General features: G+C 35.7%; 1 protein-coding gene across 1 annotated transcript; it reads right to left on the bottom strand.

The window, feature by feature from the left end:
- Positions 1-3526: 3526 nt before the first annotated feature.
- On the bottom strand, positions 3527-4468 carry LOC141497459 (olfactory receptor 1f45-like). Its single transcript, XM_074200110.1, has one exon. It carries the CDS (start codon positions 4466-4468, stop codon positions 3527-3529), a length of 942 nt encoding a protein of 313 aa, XP_074056211.1.
- Positions 4469-22474: the final 18006 nt, after the last annotated feature.

Here is a 22474-nt window from a genome sequence, read left to right as displayed (position 1 = left end):
TCATATTAAGTTATGATTACTACCTATGCATTTTCCTCCATCCTATTTTTCCCTGTTTATACTTTTTTCCTCTCTCTTCTTTCACCCTGTCCTTCTCACCAGTATTTTACTTTTGACCACCACCTCCCTCAATATTCTATCAATGCTCACCCTCCTTACTGTTCCTCTTCTCCTAATTCCCTAGAGTGTAAAATATATTTCTTTACCCAACTGAGTGTGTAAATACCCTCCTTGAACCACATTCAATGAGAGTAATGTTCAAATAATGCTCACCCCTCTCTACTCTCCATTTGCTGAAATAGATCTTTCATTTCTCTTCATTTGATATAATTTACCTCTTTTTGCATCTCCTTTTTTCTTCTTAGCACAATCCTTTTTCCACCCTTTAAAAATTTTTTCTCATCTCATCAAAGTTTACTTTACAAAGTTTACACCCTCTGTCTAAGTATACTCCTTCTAAATGTCCTAATAGAATTTTTCCTGATGTCAGTCTCCCATCAAAATGATCCTGAATATATTTTTATTTCTTTTGTGTGCGTATATATATATATATATATATATATATATATGTGTGTGTGTAAACACACATACATAATACAACAGTATCATGCTGTAACCCATTCACATTAGTTCATTATACCTCATTATTAAATATGCAATATAAGTACTAAATAGCAGAATTGGCAGATGCTACAAAATAGGTCTTGATTGACACTTTTCTGAGACTTATGCAGGTGATAGAAAAATGTTAGTAGTGTAAGTTAGACTTAAAGATGTGTTTTGAATACTTTTTTCTAGAGTTTGTTGTTAAACTTTGCTCACATAGTCTTATAAATTCAGATGCATACATGTTACATTCTTTGCAAAATCATAAAATCACTGGAGAACTCTAAGGTTCCCTTGTATGCCATTCTGTCCAAACTGTCATTTTGCTGATAAGGAAAATGAGGCTTTGATTAGTTAAGTAAATTATTCAAGGTCAGATATGCCATAAGTGCCTCAGAAGGTCTTTCAACTCATATCATCCTGACTCTGATTCTTAAACATTATCCACTATGTATCCTAAGTTATAAGGCAAGAACTACTGTCTTTTTGTCCTTGTATCTTCAGGATCTAACCCAATGCCTGGAACTTTGCAGACTATTAAGAAAAGCATGGTGCTCAACTGAATGTTTAGAGGGGATTATTTCTCTATGAGGGGTTAGATTAGCAGGTCCTAGAAGACTATTCAAATGAGTACATTCTGTGACTCTGTGAAATGAAGACCAAATGAGACTGAATTTTTGACCACAATCACACATAAACAGAGGTGGAGGAAAGCCAGAAGGTTTGTTGTGGAATTATAAATTAACAGAACATAAGAAAATCTTGAATCCATTCTTGCCCTTTCTCTATATTTTATTTACTTTTTTGGTGATGTACTATACCTAGTACATAGTAGACCCATAAGAACTTGCTTTTTTTATTCCCCTCTTACCCATTGAACCCTCCCTTGTAAAAAAGAAAAAACATATGACTTAAGTCTATCATGTCTTATATGTAATATATTATATTCTCCTATTATAATAGAAATGAAAGTTGTAACATATATTTACAACTCTTGTTAAGTGATTACAGAATGTCCTATTTTCTAGTATTTTTTTCCATTTATAGGGACAGTTAGGTGGTGCAGTGGATAGAGCACCAGATCTGAAGTCAGAGAGATATAAGTTCAAGCTCAGTCTCAGGCCATTATTGACTGTGTGACCCTGAACGTATTACTTTAGCCATACTTGCCACAGTCCATTCATATGCAAAATGAGAATAATAAAGCACTTGTTATAAGGACCAAATAAGGTAATAACAGCAAATTGCTTAGCAAGGTGCTGGAGATATACATATATATAATATACATATATGTAACATTTACATGTATGCATAAAACATATATACATATATATGTGTGCATACACTTGTATGTGGATATGTATGTGCATATGTGTATGTGCCATGTAAGTTGTGGTTTTATGTGTTGTGTCTGCATATATATTTACATATATATAAACTCATGTGTGTATATATGTATATATTTATCATCATTGTTATATCTGTCATTGTTGTGTCTATTGTTTTCCTGGTACTATTTATTTCCAATATCATTAATTCCTATAGATCTTCCAAGCTTGTCTGAATTCCTTATAATCATATTTTAATAGAAAGGCAGAGTAATATTGTAGTTAGAGAGGTCTCTTCAAAACCAAGAATATCTGGGTTCAAATTCCACGCCAGATACATCATGTTTGCGAGACCCTAGGCAAGTAATTTCTGAGATCTTCCAACTCTATTTCTATAAGCTACAGATCTTTACCTTGTTGTACTTTACAGTCTATATAGAATACTCCTTCAATTCTTAGATGAGGAAACTGAAACCAGGAAGGTTATGTGATTTACTCAACTAGAAACTGATAGAACCAGAACCGTATGCAAACCTCCGGATACATGATCCTAGATTCACCAACCATATTGCTGCTGATGCAAGAAGGGAGGGGGGGAAATTGGCTTCATTTGTCCCATACTTAAGGAGCACAAATGCACAAATCTATAAAAGAATTGTGTTTGTCATTCTGTACAGCAACTTAAAACTATGCACAGATGGTATAGTATACCCTTTAGACTAGATATACTGGTATTAGGTCTGTATTCCAAAAAATACATAAACTTATATACATACAAATATATTTAGGCAGATCTTTTCTCATGGTAATGCATTGAAAATTGAGGGAATGCCCATCAGCTTAGGAAAAATTGGACAACTTGTGGTATATCATTATGATGAAATACCATTCCACTATAAGAAATGATGAGCAAGATATTCTTAGAAAACCCCAAAAAAAAGACATCCATGAGCAAATTCAAAGTGAACTGCACTTATTTACAAAACAATAGCCGTATTGCAGGATGATCAACTGTGAATGACTTGGCTATTCTCAGCAATACAATAATCTATGACAACTCTGAAGGACTAATGAGGAAAAATACCCCAGAAGCAGAATTGATGGTGTGTGAACATGGATGGAAGCAAAACTTTTTAATTACTTTATTTTTTCTAAATAATTTTTTCAAGGAGTAAATGATTTCATTCACAAAACGACCATTATGGAAATGTTTAACATAACCTCACATGTATAACCTATTTAGAATTCCTTCCTTTTTCATTGTGTGGGGTATGAAGTAGAAAGGAGAGTATTTCGAACTCAAAGTTTTATAAACAAACATTAAGGGGAGTTAGGTGGCATTGTGGATAGAGCACGGGTCCTGAAGTCAGGAGGAGCTGAATTCAAATCCTACCTCAGACATTTAATAATTACCTAGCTATGTGCCCTTGGCCAAGTCACTTGACCCCAATACTTTGCAAAAAAAAATTAATTAAAAAATTATTTTTACATGTATTTGAAGAATAATAAACACTCAATAAATAAACAAAGCAGGAAAGAAAGACTTGAAGTTTTCAGAGTCACATCCCTTAAACCCGGAGGGTGTTTCATTGTTATAAAGATTGGCCTGGTTTCCTGATAAGTATCATCCTCAGGGCTCCTTTCATGTCTTTGTTCCTTAGGCTGTAGATGAAAGGGTTGAGCATAGGAGTGACCACAGTGTACATCACAGCTGCTACTGTATCCTGTTGGGCTGTGTGGTTGGATGTGGGGCTAAAGTAGACTCCAATGATTGTCCCATAGAAAAGAGAGACCACAGTGAGATGAGAGCCACAGGTGGAGAAAGCTTTCCATTTCCCCACAGTAGATGGGATCCTCATCACAGTCACAAAAATTCGAGTATAGGAGATAAGGATTCCAATGAAGGGAAGGATTATTGTCAGGCTCCCTACTGTGTTGACCATTAGGTCATTGATGAAGGTGTCTGAGCAAGCCAACTTAAGAAGGGGACTGAGATCACAGAAAAAGTGAGGGATTTTATTGTGATCACAGAATGAAAGTTGGGTCAGTAGGACAGTATGGATCAGAGCAATACCATAGGCCCAAAACCAGGACACTACTAGCAGAAGAGCACAGACCTTTGGGGTCATGATCATGGAATAATGTAGTGGGGCACAGATAGCCACATAGCGATCATAGGCCATGGCAGTGAGAAGGATGCTATCTATCCCCGCAAACCAGATGAAAAAGAATACTTGTGTTATACACTCAGCATAAGAAATTCCTTTGTTTCCAGATACATGATTTGCCAACATCTTCGGGATGGTAGTGGAGGTAAAGCAGATATCAACCAGGGACAAGTTGCTAAGAAAGAAGTACATGGGAGTGTGTAGGCATGGACTGGTTTTAATAACTAGAATGATGAGCAGATTCCCTAGATCTGTGATCAGGTACATAAGAAGAAACAAGAAGAACAGGAGCCTCTGCTGCTCAGGCTGGTCCGAAAGGCCCAGAAGGATGAACTCTGAGACTCCAGACTGATTCCCTCCTTCCATGATTCTGTTAGGAAGTACACATGGAATAGAGATGAAACAAGAAATTAGAAATTCAACAGATTAATGTTCTCATGGAGGAGATAGCAATTTAAACCCACAATTTTCAGTTATTTGTTAGACTATGTTTAAATATTAAATAAATAATCTATTCAATAACATCTAAAACATAAAAGACATGAACTGATCCTTACCTCTTTTGTCCCAATAGAGTATAAGCTCCTGGAGATCAGGGACTGTTAAGTTATTTTATTTGTGTCCTCAGAGTTTAGTACAGTACTTAGCACATAAAAGAGGAGTTTAATAAAATGTGTAGGTTGCATTGATTGATTCCTGCAACTATGGGTCTGAATAGTGTTGGATTTGGAGACAGAGGACCTAGTTTGGAATTTAGTTTCATCACTGCAACCTTATGTGAACTTGGTCAAATCACTTATTCCATCTAGTCCTCATTTTGTTGATCTGGAAAATAAGAAGGTAGAACCAAATGATTTCCATTGTCTCTTCAACCATTAAGTATTTAATCCTATTATAAACTCTTATCACTTCCCTTTGTTACCTTAAGCAAGCAGTGTATGCCTCTGACCAACAACTGAAGCAAGAATCCTCTCTACAAAATCCTTTCCTTAGAAGAGTAAACTAATTGCTTTTTGTTCTGTCTTTTAGAATAAGGTAGAGTCATCCTCAACACTTTTCCTTGTGACAAGTCTAGAAAACATAGAAACCAGTTATCGTCTTTTTCATTGGTTTTCTCCAGTCTACATATTCCTAGCTTATTCTGCCTACCTTTGCATGGTAGGGTCAGTCTTCAAACCCCTAATTCCATACAAATTAACACAGCTTTTCTGTAAAAGTGCACACAGCCTCCCTGAGACTTGGTTGTGATTCAAGAGATTAAAGACTCAGGCTACTTACATTGCTTTCTGGTCCCCATGATACAAAAAAAATGTAATGAGAACCTCTAGTTGCTCTGCAATTTTGGGTTGGTGGAAATCTAATGACAGCATAGGCCAGGAAGTTTAACTTAGTTGAATCAAATTGGGTAGCTCTTCATGCCTAGTCTTTTTTTTTTCAGGTTTTTGCAAGGCAACTGGGGTTAAGTGGCTTGCCCAGGACACACAGCTAGGTAATTCTTAAGTGTCTAAGAAGCCCTTGGCAAGGATATGAAGGCATGGAATCAGGAATTATTGAGTGTGAATAATGCCCCAGACACTCTTGCTGTAGGACCCAGGAGAAGTCCATGTACTAATTCTGTTCTTCGGTTTCCTCATCGGTAAAATAGGGATAATAATTCCACCTACCTCAGAGCATTCGTGTGTGGAAGAAATTAGTTAATATCTGTTGTTGTTGTTGTTGTTGTTGTTGTTGTTCTTCTTCTTCTTCTTCTTCTTCTTCTTCTCCATCTTTTCATCATATTCTCTTCTTCTTTTTCCTTTTTTCTCCTTCCTCCTCACCTTCTTGTTGTTTTTATTGATCTTTTTCTCTTTTGAGACATATATATGGAATAAGAGGCTGGCTTTGGAGCCAACAGGACCAGTACACTTCCTGTGTGTGTGTGTGTGTGTGTGTGTGTAATCCTAGGAAGACCATTCAATCTCTCAGTCTTCTAGGCAATTCTCTAAAATTCTAAGTGTCAGAAAAAATTCTGACTTGCTTTGGTAGAGGAGCATCTCTCATTTAGAAGGTTTTTTGTTCTTTTTTTGTTCAGTCATTTTTAAGTCATGTCTGATTCCTCATGATATGATTAGGGTGTTCTACATCAAGATACTGAAATGGTTTGTCATTTTCTTTTTCAACTCATTTTACAGATGAGGAAACTGATGCATATAGGTTTAAGTAACTTTTCCAGAATCACACAGTATAATGTCTGAGTTTAAATTTGAACTCAGGAAAAGGAGTTTTCCTGACTGCATGTCTGGCACTCTATCCCTGCACTGTATCTTGCTGCCCTCTAATAGTCATCCAAAAATAGTTCATGACCCCTCCTTTTTGGATCTATTTATTTAAGATGAGTCATTAAAGGAGGAGGTATTAGATTGTGAACAATGGGGTTAAAAACCTGATTCCTTGATGAGATTTGGATTTTAAGACCAAGGATATTTACATATATATATATATATATATATATATATATATATATATATATATATAAATACAAACATAAATATACATAAAATGAGTATATATAACATATATTTATATAATTTGAGTATATGTACTTATAAATATATATGCACACACTCATGTACACATATATGCATATACTTGCATATACACACACACATACATGAACTGCAGGGTATGTTTTTTAGATTTTTTTTTTCAAGGCAATGGGGTTAAGTGGCTTGCCCAAGGCCACACAGCTAGGTAATTATTAAGTGTCTGAGGCCGGATTTGAACCCAGGTACTCTTGACTCCACTGTGCCACCTAACTGCCCCAACTGTAGGGTATGTTTAAGGATGATTAGTACCCCTTATGCAAGGGCTGCTGAGGCTTTTCTAGGGCTGCTTTCCATATTTGATGTCCATATTATCCACCTATGGCACCTAGAAGTTACAGCATGCACAGTAGCCCCCCACCAGTAAACTGTTTCAGGAGATGGGCTAAATGAGCTTGAAACTAACCAAGGGATCTAAAATCCATTAGGGAGTTAGTCTACCCCAAGCATGTGATGATTATCCTTGATAAAATGGACAGATGAGAACAATTTATTCCAACAACCATGAAAGCAACTGAAAGAGGTGCTGTGGAGGGCTTAGAGCTTAATAAGACATCAAAGACACCAAAATCATCCATTGCAACTTGAGTTATCACCAATAAATGACTGTCTTACTACTGGACTGTGGTGATTCTGGAAGAGAGAGTAAGGCCATCAACTTTATGCAACTCTGTCTCATCTTATTCCAATTTACACATAAATCAAAAGTTATCAGGCATACCATTTAGAATTCTTACCTAACTCAAAGTTGTAATGGTAGTCAATTATTTAATCAGCAGGTGCAGACAAGAGCTATAGTCATAGCCCTCCACAAACCATAGGGTCATCTTCTCACTAGAAACAGCAGTGGATTTGACAACCTCCTGAGTGTCTCTTCAGTTTTTAAAGGACTGCATTTCTTATCTCGTAAATTGAGGAGGGGAATAAAGAAAGTGACTAATAACTTTATGCTTCCCCAACCCTTGTTTGATTACTGTGCAGATGGGGACACCCCCTTCTGGTAAAAATACAGAAGAATATACAAAACTTCTGTCATTTATTATAGGTACATGGAACAGCAAATTTAGAGAATCCAACCCAAAGTAACTTATATGTACCCACCTTTGGTAAATATTTTAAAACCCATATTTGTCTAATTAGTCAAATTCAGACACATTACAACTTGACTTTAGCATAGTGATGCTATTTTGGTCCTGTTGAGAAATGAAAGAAAAAAATCAACCAACTATACATGTAAACATAATAAATATAAAAATGGCTCTTGGTAATTGATGAAGACAGTCAAAAACCAATGCATATTTATTAAACTCAGACTATGTCCCAAGCACTGTGCTAAGTGCTAGAGTTGCAAAGTCAAAGAAATATATTTCTTATCATCAAGAAACTCACAGATTACTGGGGAAGACAATATGCAAACAACTAATCACAAATAAATTATATGAAGTATGAATTAGAGATAATCACCTAAAATTTGGTGCTAGCAATGATAGAGAAATCTAGAAAGGCTTCTTGTAGAAGTTTGATTTTAAGATTCGAAGGAAACAAGGAAATTAAGATGAGAAAGCAGAGAAATCAAGGCATGAGAGATAGGTCCTGAAATTACCTGAGCTCTATAATGGAATGCTTTTTTGGAAGGAACAGTAAGGAGGTTAATATCAATGGCCAATACAGCATGTGTGTAGTGGAAGAAGTGAGAAGAGAATAAGATGCTTGAAGACTAGAAAGATGGGAAGAACATCATGAATGGTTTTGTATGCCAAACAGAGAATATTTAGTATTGAAGATGAGAGGAATCACTGGGGTTTATTGAATGGTAAGATAGAGAGATATGCTATATTCAGATCTTTGATTTACTAAGATCAATTTAACAGTTGAGTGGAGGATGGATTGAAGTGAGGAGAGACTGACAGGTACAACAACCAGAAGGCTATTTCAGGAATTCAGGTAAGAGGTGATTAGGGCCTGCATCAGGGTGGTGAAATTTTATGAAAGTAAAATGGACAAAATTTGATACCAGTTTAGTGGGGTGGGAAGAGAGAATTACTAGAAATATTCCTAAGTTGGGATCTTACAAGCCTAGGAGGATGACAGCACTCTTGAAAGTAATAATAAATACTAATTCACAGTTGAATCTATGATAATGTATATCAGCAGAGAGGTACAGACTATATAAATAGATTTGAGAGTCAATCGCATATAGAAGGGGTCATGGGAACTGATTAGACTACCAAGTGAAATAGTATAAAGGGGAAGAGAAGAGAACCCCTCACAGAACTCTTTTTTTTGCAAGGCAAATGGGGTTAAGTGGCTTGCCCAAGGCCACACAGCTAGGTAATTATTAAGTGTCTGAGGCCGGATTTGAACTTGGGTACTTCTGATTCCAGAACCAGTGCTCTATCCACTGTGCCACCAAGCCTCCCCTCATCAAAGAATTCTTTAGAAAACTTGTAATAGCATAAAATCATAAATATTTTGGGGAAAATTTAATTAATAGAAATGATGATAGGTACATTATCCTCTTCTATAATTTTGATTTATTTTATTGTTTCTATATTTTAGAAATTATTCATTTTATATAACTTTGAATTTCTGAATATTTGGAATGTCAATGAATAATAAATATTGTCCCTATATGTTTGTAGATCAATATTATATTTAAATGTGATAGACAATGGTTCTGGTTATGATAATTAACTAGTTAGTATAAAGGTTATTTGTTTACTTATTAAAGAAGAAGAAATTAAAGTCCAAAAAGATGCAAAAAAATTCACTGTAGCATCATCTTGCTTTTGCACCTGGAGCTTCCTATGCCTACAATATAACCATACTTTTAAAATTCCTATCTTCTTTGAAGCATGGTCAGGTGCTTCCTTCCATTCCATGTCCTTCCTGATGCTCTCAACTGATAGTGCTTTCTCCTTCTCAAAATTACTTTGTGTTACTTCATCTATAATTAGTCAGTTAATAAACATTTATTAAACACCTCCAATGTGCAAAACATTATGCTAAGTACTATGGATACAAAAGGAGGCAAAAAATAGTTACTTTAATTAATAAGTTTGAAATCTAATGGGGAAGACAACATGTGAACCATTATGTAAAAACAAGTTACATATTGATTGAACAGGAAATAATCAACTAAAAGAAGGCAATAGAATTAAGAGTGATTGGGAAAGACTTCCTGTAGAAGAGAGAATTTTTTTTCTGTACTTGAAGGAAGCCAGGACAATCAAGATGTATAGAGGAAGGAGAACATCCCATGTATGAAGAGCAGTCAGTGAAATTCTCCAGACTAGAGAGATGTAGTGTCTTATTTGACAAATATCAAGGGAGATAGTTTCTATTTGCCTATCTCGTCTAGTGTTGTATTTCTGATCCCATTCCAATCTCCCAGTAAAAAAAAACAAACCTGTTGAGGGTTGGAAATATTTCCTCTTTGTCTTTTAGTCACTTGCACCTAGAACAAAGTCTTGTTCTATGACAAAATAAATGCCATGATATTACTATTCTAATCCATTGAGACTTGAACATGTTTTAGCACCAAGCTAAAAGACATGTGATAATTACTTGTTTGAAAAATGAGTAAGTGGAGAAGTAAATGAAATGGAGTCTCAGCAAACTAGTCTTCCTAACTATTTTAGTCAACTGTGCTCCCCATTAAAACTTAAACTTTGGGGATCAGAGGCACTCTTATGTAGTAGAAAGTCAATTGGAATGAAAGTCAGGATTACAATTATAGATATGGTATTAATACATTGTAGAATCTTGATTGACTCCCTGTATGTTCTTTACTTTCCATATGTGTTATATGAAAAAGCTAAAAAATTTGGCCTCTTGGAGCCCTTTTTGCTCTGATATTTGATGCTCTAAACTTTTTAGTTCTGATGGTCAATCAGTAATATTTTAGGCCTTTTTATTCTATTTTTAGAACATTCTAGCTCTATGATTAAATGTTTTATGTACTAAGAGCCCTCCCTGCTTTCTTATTTTAAAATTGCGATTATAATTGTAATATATTTGCATATATATTTATAATGAATAAATGTCAAAATTTTAAGATTTCTTATGCTTTAAAAGACACTAAGACTTTTAGGATAACCTGTTCTTTGAGAACTTTCTACATTCCAACAGTTTATGTTTCTTTTTTGCTATGATCCTTCCCAGTTCTACATGTTGTATTTTTAGAGTCCCTCTTTGCTCAGTTACTCTGTGTTCGAAACACTTAGGTGCAGCTAGTTGGTGAAGTAGATATAATTATGGAACTGGAGTCAAGAAGTTCTACTGGCTATGTGACCCTGGATATCACTTTACTAAAAGATGCCTCAGTTTCTACAACTATAAAATGGCACTTATTTTCCAAGGTTGTTGTGAGAGAATCAAATGAGATAAAGATTTGTAAATCTCATATATCAGAGTCTGGTATATTGTAGGAACTATAAATATTTGTTTCCTTTTATTGTTGTTTTTTTCTTTTCCTTTTTTCTTCCTTCCTTCCTTCCTTCCTTCCTTCCTTCCTTCCTTCCTTCCTTCCTTCCTTCCATCCTTTTCTGCTTCTTTCCTTTCTTCATCCCTTACTGAATTGATGCTTTATGTTTCTTTGTTCTGGGTTTTTTTTTTATAGTTCTAGATTTTGTTGTTCAAAGTCACTCCTGACTCTGATATTCTGTGGGGTGTTTGTTTGTTTGTTTTTAGGTCCATCTGAGCTCTCTGACATTTGGGTTCTATGTGCTGAGATTAGTGTTCTGGTGTTCCTTAGGCCCTACCACCTCAAAAAATTTAAGTGATATTTTCTGTATCCCTTTCAGTTCTTTCTGGCTTAGTCATTCAAGGACATATGACCCAAAACCTTTAAAGCTCTGACATTCAACATTTTTTAGAACTTGATTCCTAGTATTTTAAATACAACATTATACTGTGTAAGAGTTCACCCTTGAAATGAATAGAAAGTATCTCTTACAGATTCACTTACATGGACAAATGTTCTGTTTGGGGTTTCAGTTCTTTTCCTGAGGGATTCAGCAACATTGCCTTGCCTCCCCCCGGCTTCTTTTAGTTGAGATTTTCAGGCAGAAAACCAGTCCAAAGTGTTAGTCCTTCCAGTAGAAAGAAGCCTTGTGGCTTAGATTAATGTGGTATATATGAGATCAGTAATCAGCTCTGTCTCCTAGGAGGTATGTGTCTAGATAATTGTAGGTCATTTTGCATGAATTCCCTGGACCAGGGTCCAAATTCCCTTAAAGATTTGTTAAAGACAAATGTCAAGTATTCTTCCATTTTTCCACTCTAGTCTCTTAGGACTCATTTTGTTTGGGGAAGAGTTTGGCCTAAGTTCAATTTTTTTTTTTTTTTACAATACTTCTGTCAGGAATTGAGAAATTTCTAGTTGTTGTGTATTCTTTCTAAAAAGGAAAATCAATGCACAGAGCTACAAGGAGACTTAGAGTCTCACATCTCAGAGCTTAGAGAGTTATTAGAATATATAACATAGATAACTCAAGTTCACTTGGAACTTAGATAAATGATATGCTTAGACACATCCACCCCAACTAGTCTTATTGACAAGCAAATGGATTAAGAAGGCTCAAAACACAAGTTCATAGTATCACAGATTTAGATATGAAAGGGACTTTTGCAATTATTTAGTCTTACCTCCTCATTTTACAGATTAGAAAACTATTAAAGGTCATATTAACTAACATATTGTAGAGGCAGGATTTAAAACATTTGAAATCCTTTGACCCCCAAAATTAATGTTTTTAGGACTCATATAAGAAAACAGAGAAAATAACAGTACTATCAGTAATCACTCCCCTGAAGTTTGTACAAATTCTGAACAGGGAAAGTTTGATAATTGGGGTTTTTTAGGCTACTTCCTTTTCAGTATCTGCATTGAATTGATTTTTTTATAGTTTATACTTTTTGCCAGTTTTCAGGCAATATTCTGTGTTAATATAGTCTTTTTAATGCCTGAAGCAAATGATACTTCAAAGTTATCAATAGTTTTCTTTTCCAGCTTATATTCTCCTTGATGTCTGGGGAACAATTTAAGATGTGGATACTGCTCAAGAATGTTTCTGTATTCCTTCTTTTGTTTCATACTCTCACTTTGCATCTTTCACTAATGTATTATTTATTTTTAATCTTTTTTAACATTCTTATGTTTTACATGTGAGATCAAGAAAAACATATTTTCATATTAACCATGTTGTAAAAAAATAAGAAAAATGAAAAAAATGAAAAAATAAGCTTCAATTTATACTCAGAGTTTATCAGTTCTCGCTCTGGAGGTGGATATTTTTTTTTTACTATAAGTCCTGTAGAATTGCTTTAGATCATTGTATTGATCAAAGTAGCTGTCTTTCACAATTGATTATTGTTAAAATATTACTGTTATGGAATACAATGACATCCTGTTTCTTTTCACTTTATACAGTCTGAGTTCCTATAAGACTTTTCAAGTTTTTGTGAACCTCCATGTCATTTCATAGAGCATAATTGCATTCCATCACAACCATATGCCATTACTTGTTCAGTCATTTGTCAATTGATGGGCATCACCTCAACTTTTAATTCTTTGCCACTGCACAAAAAGTGGCTATCAATATTTTTTTAACATACAGATCATTTTCCTTTTCCTTTGATTTCTTTTTGATTTAGACCTAGTAGTGATATTGCTGGGTCAAAGGATTTGCATAGATTTATAGTTGTTTGGGCATAGTTCCAAATTGATCTCCAGTGGGTGGAACAGGACACACCTCTATCAGTAGGGTATCTAATTTTCCATCATTCCATCTAGCCAATGTCTTTTTCCTTTTGTGATATATTAACCAATCTGCTAGCTTTGTGTTGATATTCTGAACTATTTTAATTTTCATAACACTAAAAATAGCATTTACAGCATAGGTGCCAATCTTTTAGTTCTTCTGGGTCACATTGCCTAGCAAAAACTTTCCAAGTGCTGCATATAGAATTTAATATTGCTGATTATAATATAACTTACTTACCAATTAAAATGCAATGAAGTATAATAATGAACCATTTATTTTTAAGCAAAACATAAGAGTATGCCAGTTTTTTATGTGAACATTGAGCCTGCTTTTTTTAAAATTTTATTTAAGGCAATGGGTTTAAGTGCCTTGCCCAAGGGCACACAACTAAGTAATTATTAAGTGTCTACATGATTGTCTGAAATTGTGTGCATATTTTTAATTTTTGCGTGCTTCATGTGGGAAAAAATGTTGTTCACAAATATATGCACTCCCCAAAAGGACTGAGCTGATCTGTGATGTTGCAACATTGATGCAAACCGTCATGCCTTCTTATTTTACAGTTATAATATGCAGGTGTATGAATGGGCTTTGAGGGCTTCTTGTAGTCTTTTGAATATGAATTGATCACATATGATTTGAAGCAATTTTGTCAGGTAACGTATAGATATATTTGATTTTGTCTTTTGAAACTGTCTGTTTATATCTTATTGGATATTTGTCAAATGGAACATGGATCCTATGTATATTGATTTGATTTAGTTTCCTACATATTTATAAAAATTAGGGTTTTTTTAGAGAAATCTTCTAACAATTTTCCTCTCCCCAGCTTCTTGCATTCTTTCTAATTTTTATCTGCATTTGTTCTCTTTGAGCCATTAAGAATCTGATGTTCTCCAATCTGGTGCATATATAAATATATATACATATATATTGCTAATCTTATTTCATTGTCTATGATACCTTTAGGTAAAATTTTATTTCCTTTAAAATATCGTTTTGGTGTTGTTTCTTTTTTTGCTTTTGCTTTGTTTGAAATCATAATCACTATCCCATCTTTCTTTTTTAAATCTCACTGAAACATAATAGATTCTGTTCTAACCCCTTATTTTAATTCTGTTTTTCTTTCTCTTTCAAATGTGTCTCTTGAAACAACATATTATTAGATTCTAGTTTCTAATCTATTCTGGCATCTACTCACATTTTGGGGGTATTTATCCCATTCACATTCTTTATTATTCACTGTGTATTACCTTTCATCCCATTTTCTTCTGGTTATACTTCTCTGTCTCTTTTTACCCTATTCCTCCACAAAAGTCAGTTTTGCTTCTAACCACTACTTTCATCTTTTTACCATCCATTTTCTCTTATCCAGTTTCCCTCTAACTTTCCTATTTTATAATCAAGATTTTTTTTATATGCAGTTGAGTACTTATTCCTAATTTCCCTTCTTTGAACCAGTTCTGATGAGAGTAAGATATAGGTGCTAAAATTTCTGCTGTCTCCTTATTTACCCTTCTAATGTAAACACTTTTCTTTATGCACCTTTTTAATGGGAGATAATTGGCACAGTCCTCCCTCAATTAACTCCAAGTCAGTTACTTGTAATGGTTTTACTTCCCTGATGTCATGGTCTTCTTCAAGAATGAAGGGTAAAGGAACAGCTAATTTTTCCCATTCTTAACCTCCCTTTCTTTTTCTCTCAGTATATCCCTCTTTTGTACTGTATTACTTGGAAGATCATCTTAATGGAATCAACTCATACCCATAACTTCTGTTAATTCAGGTTCCTTCTATCTGCTGAAAGAATAATAATGTTCTTAGGAGTTACATATATCTTCTTCCTATGTTAGAATGTAAACAATTCTATTTTATTAAATCTCATATTTTCACCTTGGTCATGGTACAAAAGAAGAAACAATTGGAAAAATAAAGAAAGAACAGAAAACAAAAATGAAATCACTATTCTTTGATCTTTCAGATTCATTGTTCTTTCTCTTGATATAGATTGCATTTTCCATCACGAATGTATTAGAATGTCTTGGATCATTGTATAAAGGAGAGCTAAGTCAATCAAATTTTATAATCATGTAATATTGCTATTACTTTGCACAATATTCCCCTGATTCTGCTCACTTCAATGAGTATCAGTTCATGTAAATTCAGGTATTTCTGAAATTCACCTAGCCACCATTTCAAGAGCAATATTGTATTCTATCATATTCATATGCCACAATTTATATTCTTATAAATTTGACTAAGCTTTCTATATAATTGAGAAATGAGGTTTTTATCAAAAACACTGGTTGTAAAAATTATTCCCCATTTTTAACTTTCCATCTAATTATGGAGCTAGTGGTTCGGTTTGTTAAAATTTTTTTTAACTTGATATGATCAAAATGATACATTTTTCATTTCTTGATATTTTCTGTCTTATTCAGTAATAAATTCTTCCCTTCTTCAGAGATCTGAAAATAAACCATTCTTTGCTCTATGTATAAATCATATGCCCATTTAATCTTTTTTGCATATGGTAATAGATGTTGATTTATGCCTAGTTTCTGCCATACTGCTTTCTTGTTTTCTCAGAAATTTATGTCACATAGTGAGTTCTTATCTCAGAAGCTATTGTCATATTTAACAGTATATTACCATAATCATTTACTACTGTGACTTGTGTACCTAATTTATTCTACTGATCCACCAATCTATTTCTTAATCAGTATGAAATAGTTTTGATTTTCTCTAATTTACAATATAGTTTTAAATTTGGTATAGCTAGGTCACATTTTTTTCCATTTTTCCCATTAATTCCATTGATATTCTCTACCTTGCTCTTCCAGATGAATTTTGTTATTATTTTTCCTAGATCTATGAATAATTTTTGGTAATTTGGTAATCTGATAATTTGATGAATATGTAATTTGATGAATAAATAAATGAATTTAATTCAATAGTTTTATTACTTTCCATTTTATTAATTACTCTTTTGATCTTCATAATTTCTAATTGGTATTTAATTCAGGATTTTTAATTTATTTTATTTCTAGGGTTTTTTTAGGTAAAGAATCAATTCACTGATCTTCCTCTATTTTATTTATGTAAGCATTAAGAGATACCTAATTTTTTCAAATAACTATATTAGCTGACTCTTAGAAGATATGGTATGATGTTTGATCATTGTCATTGACTTGAATGAAATTGTTGCTTATTTCTATGTTTAGTTGCTTGAAGAAAATGAAGAAAAGAAATATGAACCTTGTAGGAGAATTATGAAAAATTGGAAAAAGGAACACAAAAACTGACTTAAACATACCTTTAAGAATAAAATTGTCAGATTGAGAAAGAAAACAACTCCTTTAAAAGAAAAATCAGTCAGGGGTAGAACCAAGATGGCTACAGGAGAAGAGCCTCTCCTAGGTGCTCTCTCCATAATATTTCAAAAATCTTAAAATTAAGACTAACTAAATTTGTGATAGAACCCACAGAAAGATCTAGTGAGGCAATTCTCCAGACCAAGGTAATCAAGAAAATAGTGAAAAAGGCTCTGCTCCGTGGGGTTAGAAGGGCAGCCTGCCAAAGTGAAGAAACTTCAGCCTCACAGAGGCAGCCCCAGGGTGCCTGGGAGCCGGGCACAGCAGCAGGGGCAGTTTCCTGACCTATACCCAGGGGAGCACTGCACACAAATTGAAGTATCAAGGAAGTGACCTCTGACAGAGCAAGTGCATGATGGCCAGACCCTCAGAACAGTTGCAGCAGCCAGCCAGCAGCTGCACCTCTTGGCAGTACAGATCTAGGAAATGGAAGCAGGCATGGAGTCAGTAAGCAGGAATGGATCCCATAAGCAGGAGCCCCCAGGCAACTGAGTCTTGAGTGCTCAGTCCAACAAAGGTAGGGGAGTGGAGAGAGACTTCGGAGGTCTGTCTTCTGTACCTGGAACAGGACTCTCGGGCTCTGACAACATTCAGATCCTGATCACAGGCTAGGCCACCCATAGAACAGGGCCCTTCCACCTCAGCCCCATGGCAGAAGAGTGTGCTTGTAGTTATTCACAGACTAGGAGGGAAGTCAGAGCTTTACACACTGAGACCCCTGTGGGAGGAGGAAGTGTCCCAATAATACTCAAAAGCTCAGGAAGAATCAAAAAATAGGCACAGGCTGGATAAATAAGTAAACAGAGAAAAAAGAGGAACACCACTGAGAAATACATTGTCTATGATCCCAAGAAGGATCAAAATACTCAATCTGAAGATGAGGAAATACAAGCTCCTGCATCTAAAAGCTCCAAGAAAAATGGAAATTGGGCTCAGGCTATGACAGAGCTCAAAAAAGATTTTGGAAATCAAGTGAGGGAGATAGAAGAAAAATTAGGAAAAGAAATGAGAGAGATACAGAAAAAAACATGAAAAGAAGTCAGCAGTTTAGTCAAGGAGATCCAAAAAAAATGCTGAAGGAAATAATGTGTTAAAAACCAGCATAGGTCAAATGGATAAATTAGCTCAAAAAGTTACTGAGGAGAAGAATGCTTTACAAAGCAGAATTGGCCAGATGGGAAAAAAGAGATGCAGAATGGAGCTGAAGGAAGCTGATGACTTTATGAGAAGTCAAGATACAATACTTCAGCACCAAAAGAATGAAAAATTAGAAGAAAATGTGAAATATCTCATTGAAAAAACAACTCATCTGAAAAACAAATTCAGGAAAAATAATTCAAAAATTACTTGGATACCTGAAAGCCATGATCAGGAAAAGAGCCTTGACATCATTTTTTAAAGAATTACTACAGGAAAAATGCCCAGATATCCTAGAAGCAGAGGGCAAAATAGAAATGGAGAGGATACGCCAATCTCCCCCAGAAAGAGAACCAAAAAAAAAAAGAACCCCCAGGAATATTATAGCCAAGTTCCAGAACTCCCAATTCAAAGAGAAAATATTACAAGCAGCCAAAAGAACACAATTCAAATATTGTGTAGCTGCAGTCAGGATCACACAGGACTTATCAGCAACTACATTGAGGGCTCTTGGAATATAATATTCCAGAAGGCAGAAGAGCTTGGAATGCAACTGAGAATCAACTATCTGGTAAAACTGAACATCCTCTTCCAGGGGAACAGATGGACTTTCAATGAACCAGGGGAATTTCAAATATTCTGGTTGAAACAACCAGAGTTGAGCTTCAAATACAGGACTCAGGTGAAGCATAGAGAGCAGAAGAGAAGGGTAAAGTATGAGAGATTTAATGATGATGAACTGCATGGAAAAATGATACTGATAATATGCACAGAAAACTTCTCATTTAATAAACCAAGTAAAAGGAGATGTTATAAATGAAGCACAGGAGAGAGCTGAATTTAAAGATGTAATATATTGTAAAAATGGAGTCAATGGGTGAAAGGGAAATGCAATGGGAGATAAGAGAAAGGAAGAGGTGAATAAGCTAATATATTTATGTAATAAGATTATTCAAGAAGCTAATTTTGCAATGGTATAGAAGGGAGGTAAGGTGAGAGGAATGAGGGAGCTTCATTCCATCAGAGATGGCACAATCTTCCTCTCTTATATCATCTATCCGTCATGTACTTCTCCCCATCCCTCTTATCCTATCCCTTTCTCTCCTTTTTCTCTAGGGTAAGCTAGATTTCTATAATCTATTCATTGTGTATGTTATTTCCTCTATGAGTCATTTCTGAAGAGAAAGATGGCTCACTCACCCCCCCCCACCTTCCTCCACTTTGGCTCCATGATAAAAGTTTTTCTTGTCTCTTTTATGTGAAATATCTTAGCCCATTCTACCTCACCTTTCCCTTCCTCCCAGTACTTTTCATTATCACCCATTGACTCCACCTTACTATATTGTACTCCCTTCTGTCCTTATCCATATATGTTTCTTCTAACTTTTCTTATAACTGAGAAGGTTCATATGAGTTATTAGTATTTTCTTTTGATGCTAAAGTATAGATATTCCAGCATCATTAAATCCCTCATAGTTAGTCCTCGTCTGTCCTCTCAATGCTTCAATTGATTCCTATACTTGGAGATCAGACTTTCTGTTCAGCTCTGGTTGTTTCAACAGAAAAAATTGAAAGACTCCTGTTTCATTGAAAAATCCATCTTTTTCCCTGAAAGAGGATGTTTAGTTTTGCTGGGTAGTTGATTACTGCTTGTAAACCAAGCTCTTTTGTCTTCCAGAATATATGCCAAACTCTATGAGCCATTAACATAGACACTGCCAAATCTTATGTAATCCTAACTGTAGAGCCCCATTAGTTGAATTGCTTGTTTCTAGTAACTTGGAGTATTTTCTCATTGACTTGGGAGTATTGGAATTTGGCTATTATAATCCTGGGAGGTTTTTGTTTGGGATCTCTTTCTGGAGATGATTGCTGGATTCCCTCAGTTTCTATTTTACCCTCTGCTTCTATTAACTCAGGTCAATTTAGCTGCTTTATTTCTTGAAAAATGAAACATAGACTCCTTTTCCTGGTCATGATTTTCAGGTAACCCAATAGTTTTTTAAATTATTGCTCCTGGCTCTGTTTTCTAGGTCAGTTGTTTTTCAAATGAGATATTCACATTTTTTTTCCTAGTTTTGGTTCTTATTGTTTTGTGGCTCACAAAGTCATCAGCTTCCTTTAGCTCCATTCCACATTTGAAGGAGTTATTTTCTTCAGAGAGCATTTTTATTTCCTTTTCTAGGTGGCTAATTCTGCATTGTAAGGCATTCTTCATTTGCCTTTTGTGTTGCTTTTTCCATATGGCCTAAGTTGGTATTTAACATGTTATTTTCTTCAGCATTTTTTATATTTCTTTCATTAAGCTGCTGACTTGGTTTTCATGATTTACATGCATTACTCTCATGTCTCTTCCCAATGTTTCCTTTACCTTCCTTAATTGTTTTTTAAAGTCTTTTCTGAGCTTGTCCATAGCCCAAGTCCATTTCCTATTTCTTTTGGAGGTTTTGGATATAGAAGCTTCGACTTTGATATCTTCTGAGTATGTATTTTGATCCTCCGTGGGACCAAAGCATTTTTCTGTGGTCAGGTTCTTCTTTTTCTGTTGTTTGAACATTTCCTCAGCCTATGACTGATTTATCACACTTCCAAGGCATTGGGGAGTTTTGGGGACACCCCACAGAGACCTTAATTCCTCCAAGGTCTTATGAGAAGGTCTGACTGCTCTCTTGTCTGTGCTCTGATCTGTGGATAAGTATAGGCCCTCCCTTCTGCCCTGGAACTGTGAGGAGGGTCCCTGCTTCTCTATGGTAGTATGGGGGCCCAGACTGTGACCTGTATCTGAGTGTAGGCAAACAGCAGAGTCTTGCCTCCAGGAATATCAGAGACACTTCTGCAGTCTCTCCCCATGCCCTTACCATCTGTGGGCTGCACAAAATGGAAGTGCTGAGTAGATCCACAGGTGCCTACTACAGGGCTGCTCTGAGGCCGATGCTGGTCAGGGTTCCTTGCTCCCTCTGGTGCTGCAGAATTCTCCCAATGCCCCTTAACCCCAGTGATCCCTGGGCCAAGAGGTCTGGAAACTGCCACTTCTGCCACAGACCCAAGTGCTCCCAGGAACCCAGGTGTCCTGAGGGCTGTTCCTGGAAGGTTGGGGCTGGTTTGCTCCTGCCTAGCTATGCTGCAGCTATTTCCAATCCCTGGTCCCAGTGAAACAGACCTTTCCTGTGGATCTTCTAAGTTGTATTATGTGGGGGACAAGCAGCATTTCCAGAATTCCCACTGCTTTGGTGAGAAGCTGAATAGAAAAAAAAAAAAAGACAGGTGAGCAATGCAAGAGAGCAATCTGTTTATTGTCCAAAAAAAATCAAAATATTTAAAGATAAACACCACAAAGAGTATGTAAGCAAAAATGCAAGCTTGTGAGAATTATATCCTTTGATCTGGTCACAGACCTCTGTGCACTATTTTCCTGTCCAGGGTACAGGATTTGATTTGTCTAACTCAGTACTGGTCTCTGCACCTGCATAATTATGTATATTTTCAGGCATATTGTCTTCCCAAGATGGATACTCTCTCCATTCTAAGGGACCTTACCTAGCATTGCATGAATCTTCAGGGTTAATGGAAAAGTATAACAGAGCAATCTTTGAGCATGTATCCCACAAAAGCAAGTGCCGGCTAAGGTCAGGCCTGGATTGTGGATTCACATTCTACTCCAGTCCTCTACAGTACTGGACTGAGAAATTACATTGCTCAATCTTTCTGTGAGTTCTGCCCCTCTAAATTTTGGCTAGAGTCATAATTTGATGGCTTTTGGAGTTTTTTGGGTAAAGAGTCTCCTGGAATTCCTTCCTTCAGGCTGCCATCTAGGCTCTGCCCCCCTTAAAATTTTTTCAAGAGGCTTTTTTGGGCTTCAGACGAATGCAAATTCCCCTTGAGGCTTTGCATTTAAGCAATTTGCTGTGCTCTTCTGAGTTCATTTGGAGAGCAACTTTCTATAATCAGGGTGCTTTTCTGGTTTTAGTTCAGTTTAACAGTTGGGCTTGCTCCTGTTGGTAAGGGGGCATTGTCCCAAGCTTCTTGTATTAAGAATCAGGGGACTGGTCATTGAGTTTCTGCTCTGGGGCCTCTGGAACTGGCAATTCTCCCACTCCTCAGGGTTTTGTTGTGCCTTGGGTTATAGGGTTGTCCTTTTCCCTGTAGTTCTGAGGTTGTAGGCTACCCATCTGGTCGACTGTGCCAATGTCCTGCTGAGTCAGGAATGCAGGGTCTGATCTATGCTGTGACTAAGAGCCTCCTGCTGGTTTACCTGGACATCACCTGTACTGGCCTGAGGTCCTTTTTTTGCCCAAGTTAGAAAGAATGCTTTTAAGTTCTCTAGGTCTGGAAAAATAGCTTCATTTGTACTGGTTCCATTGATCTAGAATCCTTAGAAGTTTAAACTTGTTCCCAAGGGAAAGTTTGAAAAATGCAGGTTACTTCCTGTTTTCTCTCTGCCATCTTGTTAAATGGAAAAATTTGCATTGCTTCTTTCCCCAGATACTTATTACAGATATTACGCTATGTTAT

The sequence above is a fragment of the Macrotis lagotis genome, chromosome X, assembly GCF_037893015.1.
Source record: "Macrotis lagotis isolate mMagLag1 chromosome X, bilby.v1.9.chrom.fasta, whole genome shotgun sequence".
Classification (NCBI taxonomy): domain Eukaryota; kingdom Metazoa; phylum Chordata; class Mammalia; order Peramelemorphia; family Peramelidae; genus Macrotis; species Macrotis lagotis.
Note: the sequence above shows the minus strand (reverse complement) of the source record. Positions and strands in the feature narration are given on the sequence as shown.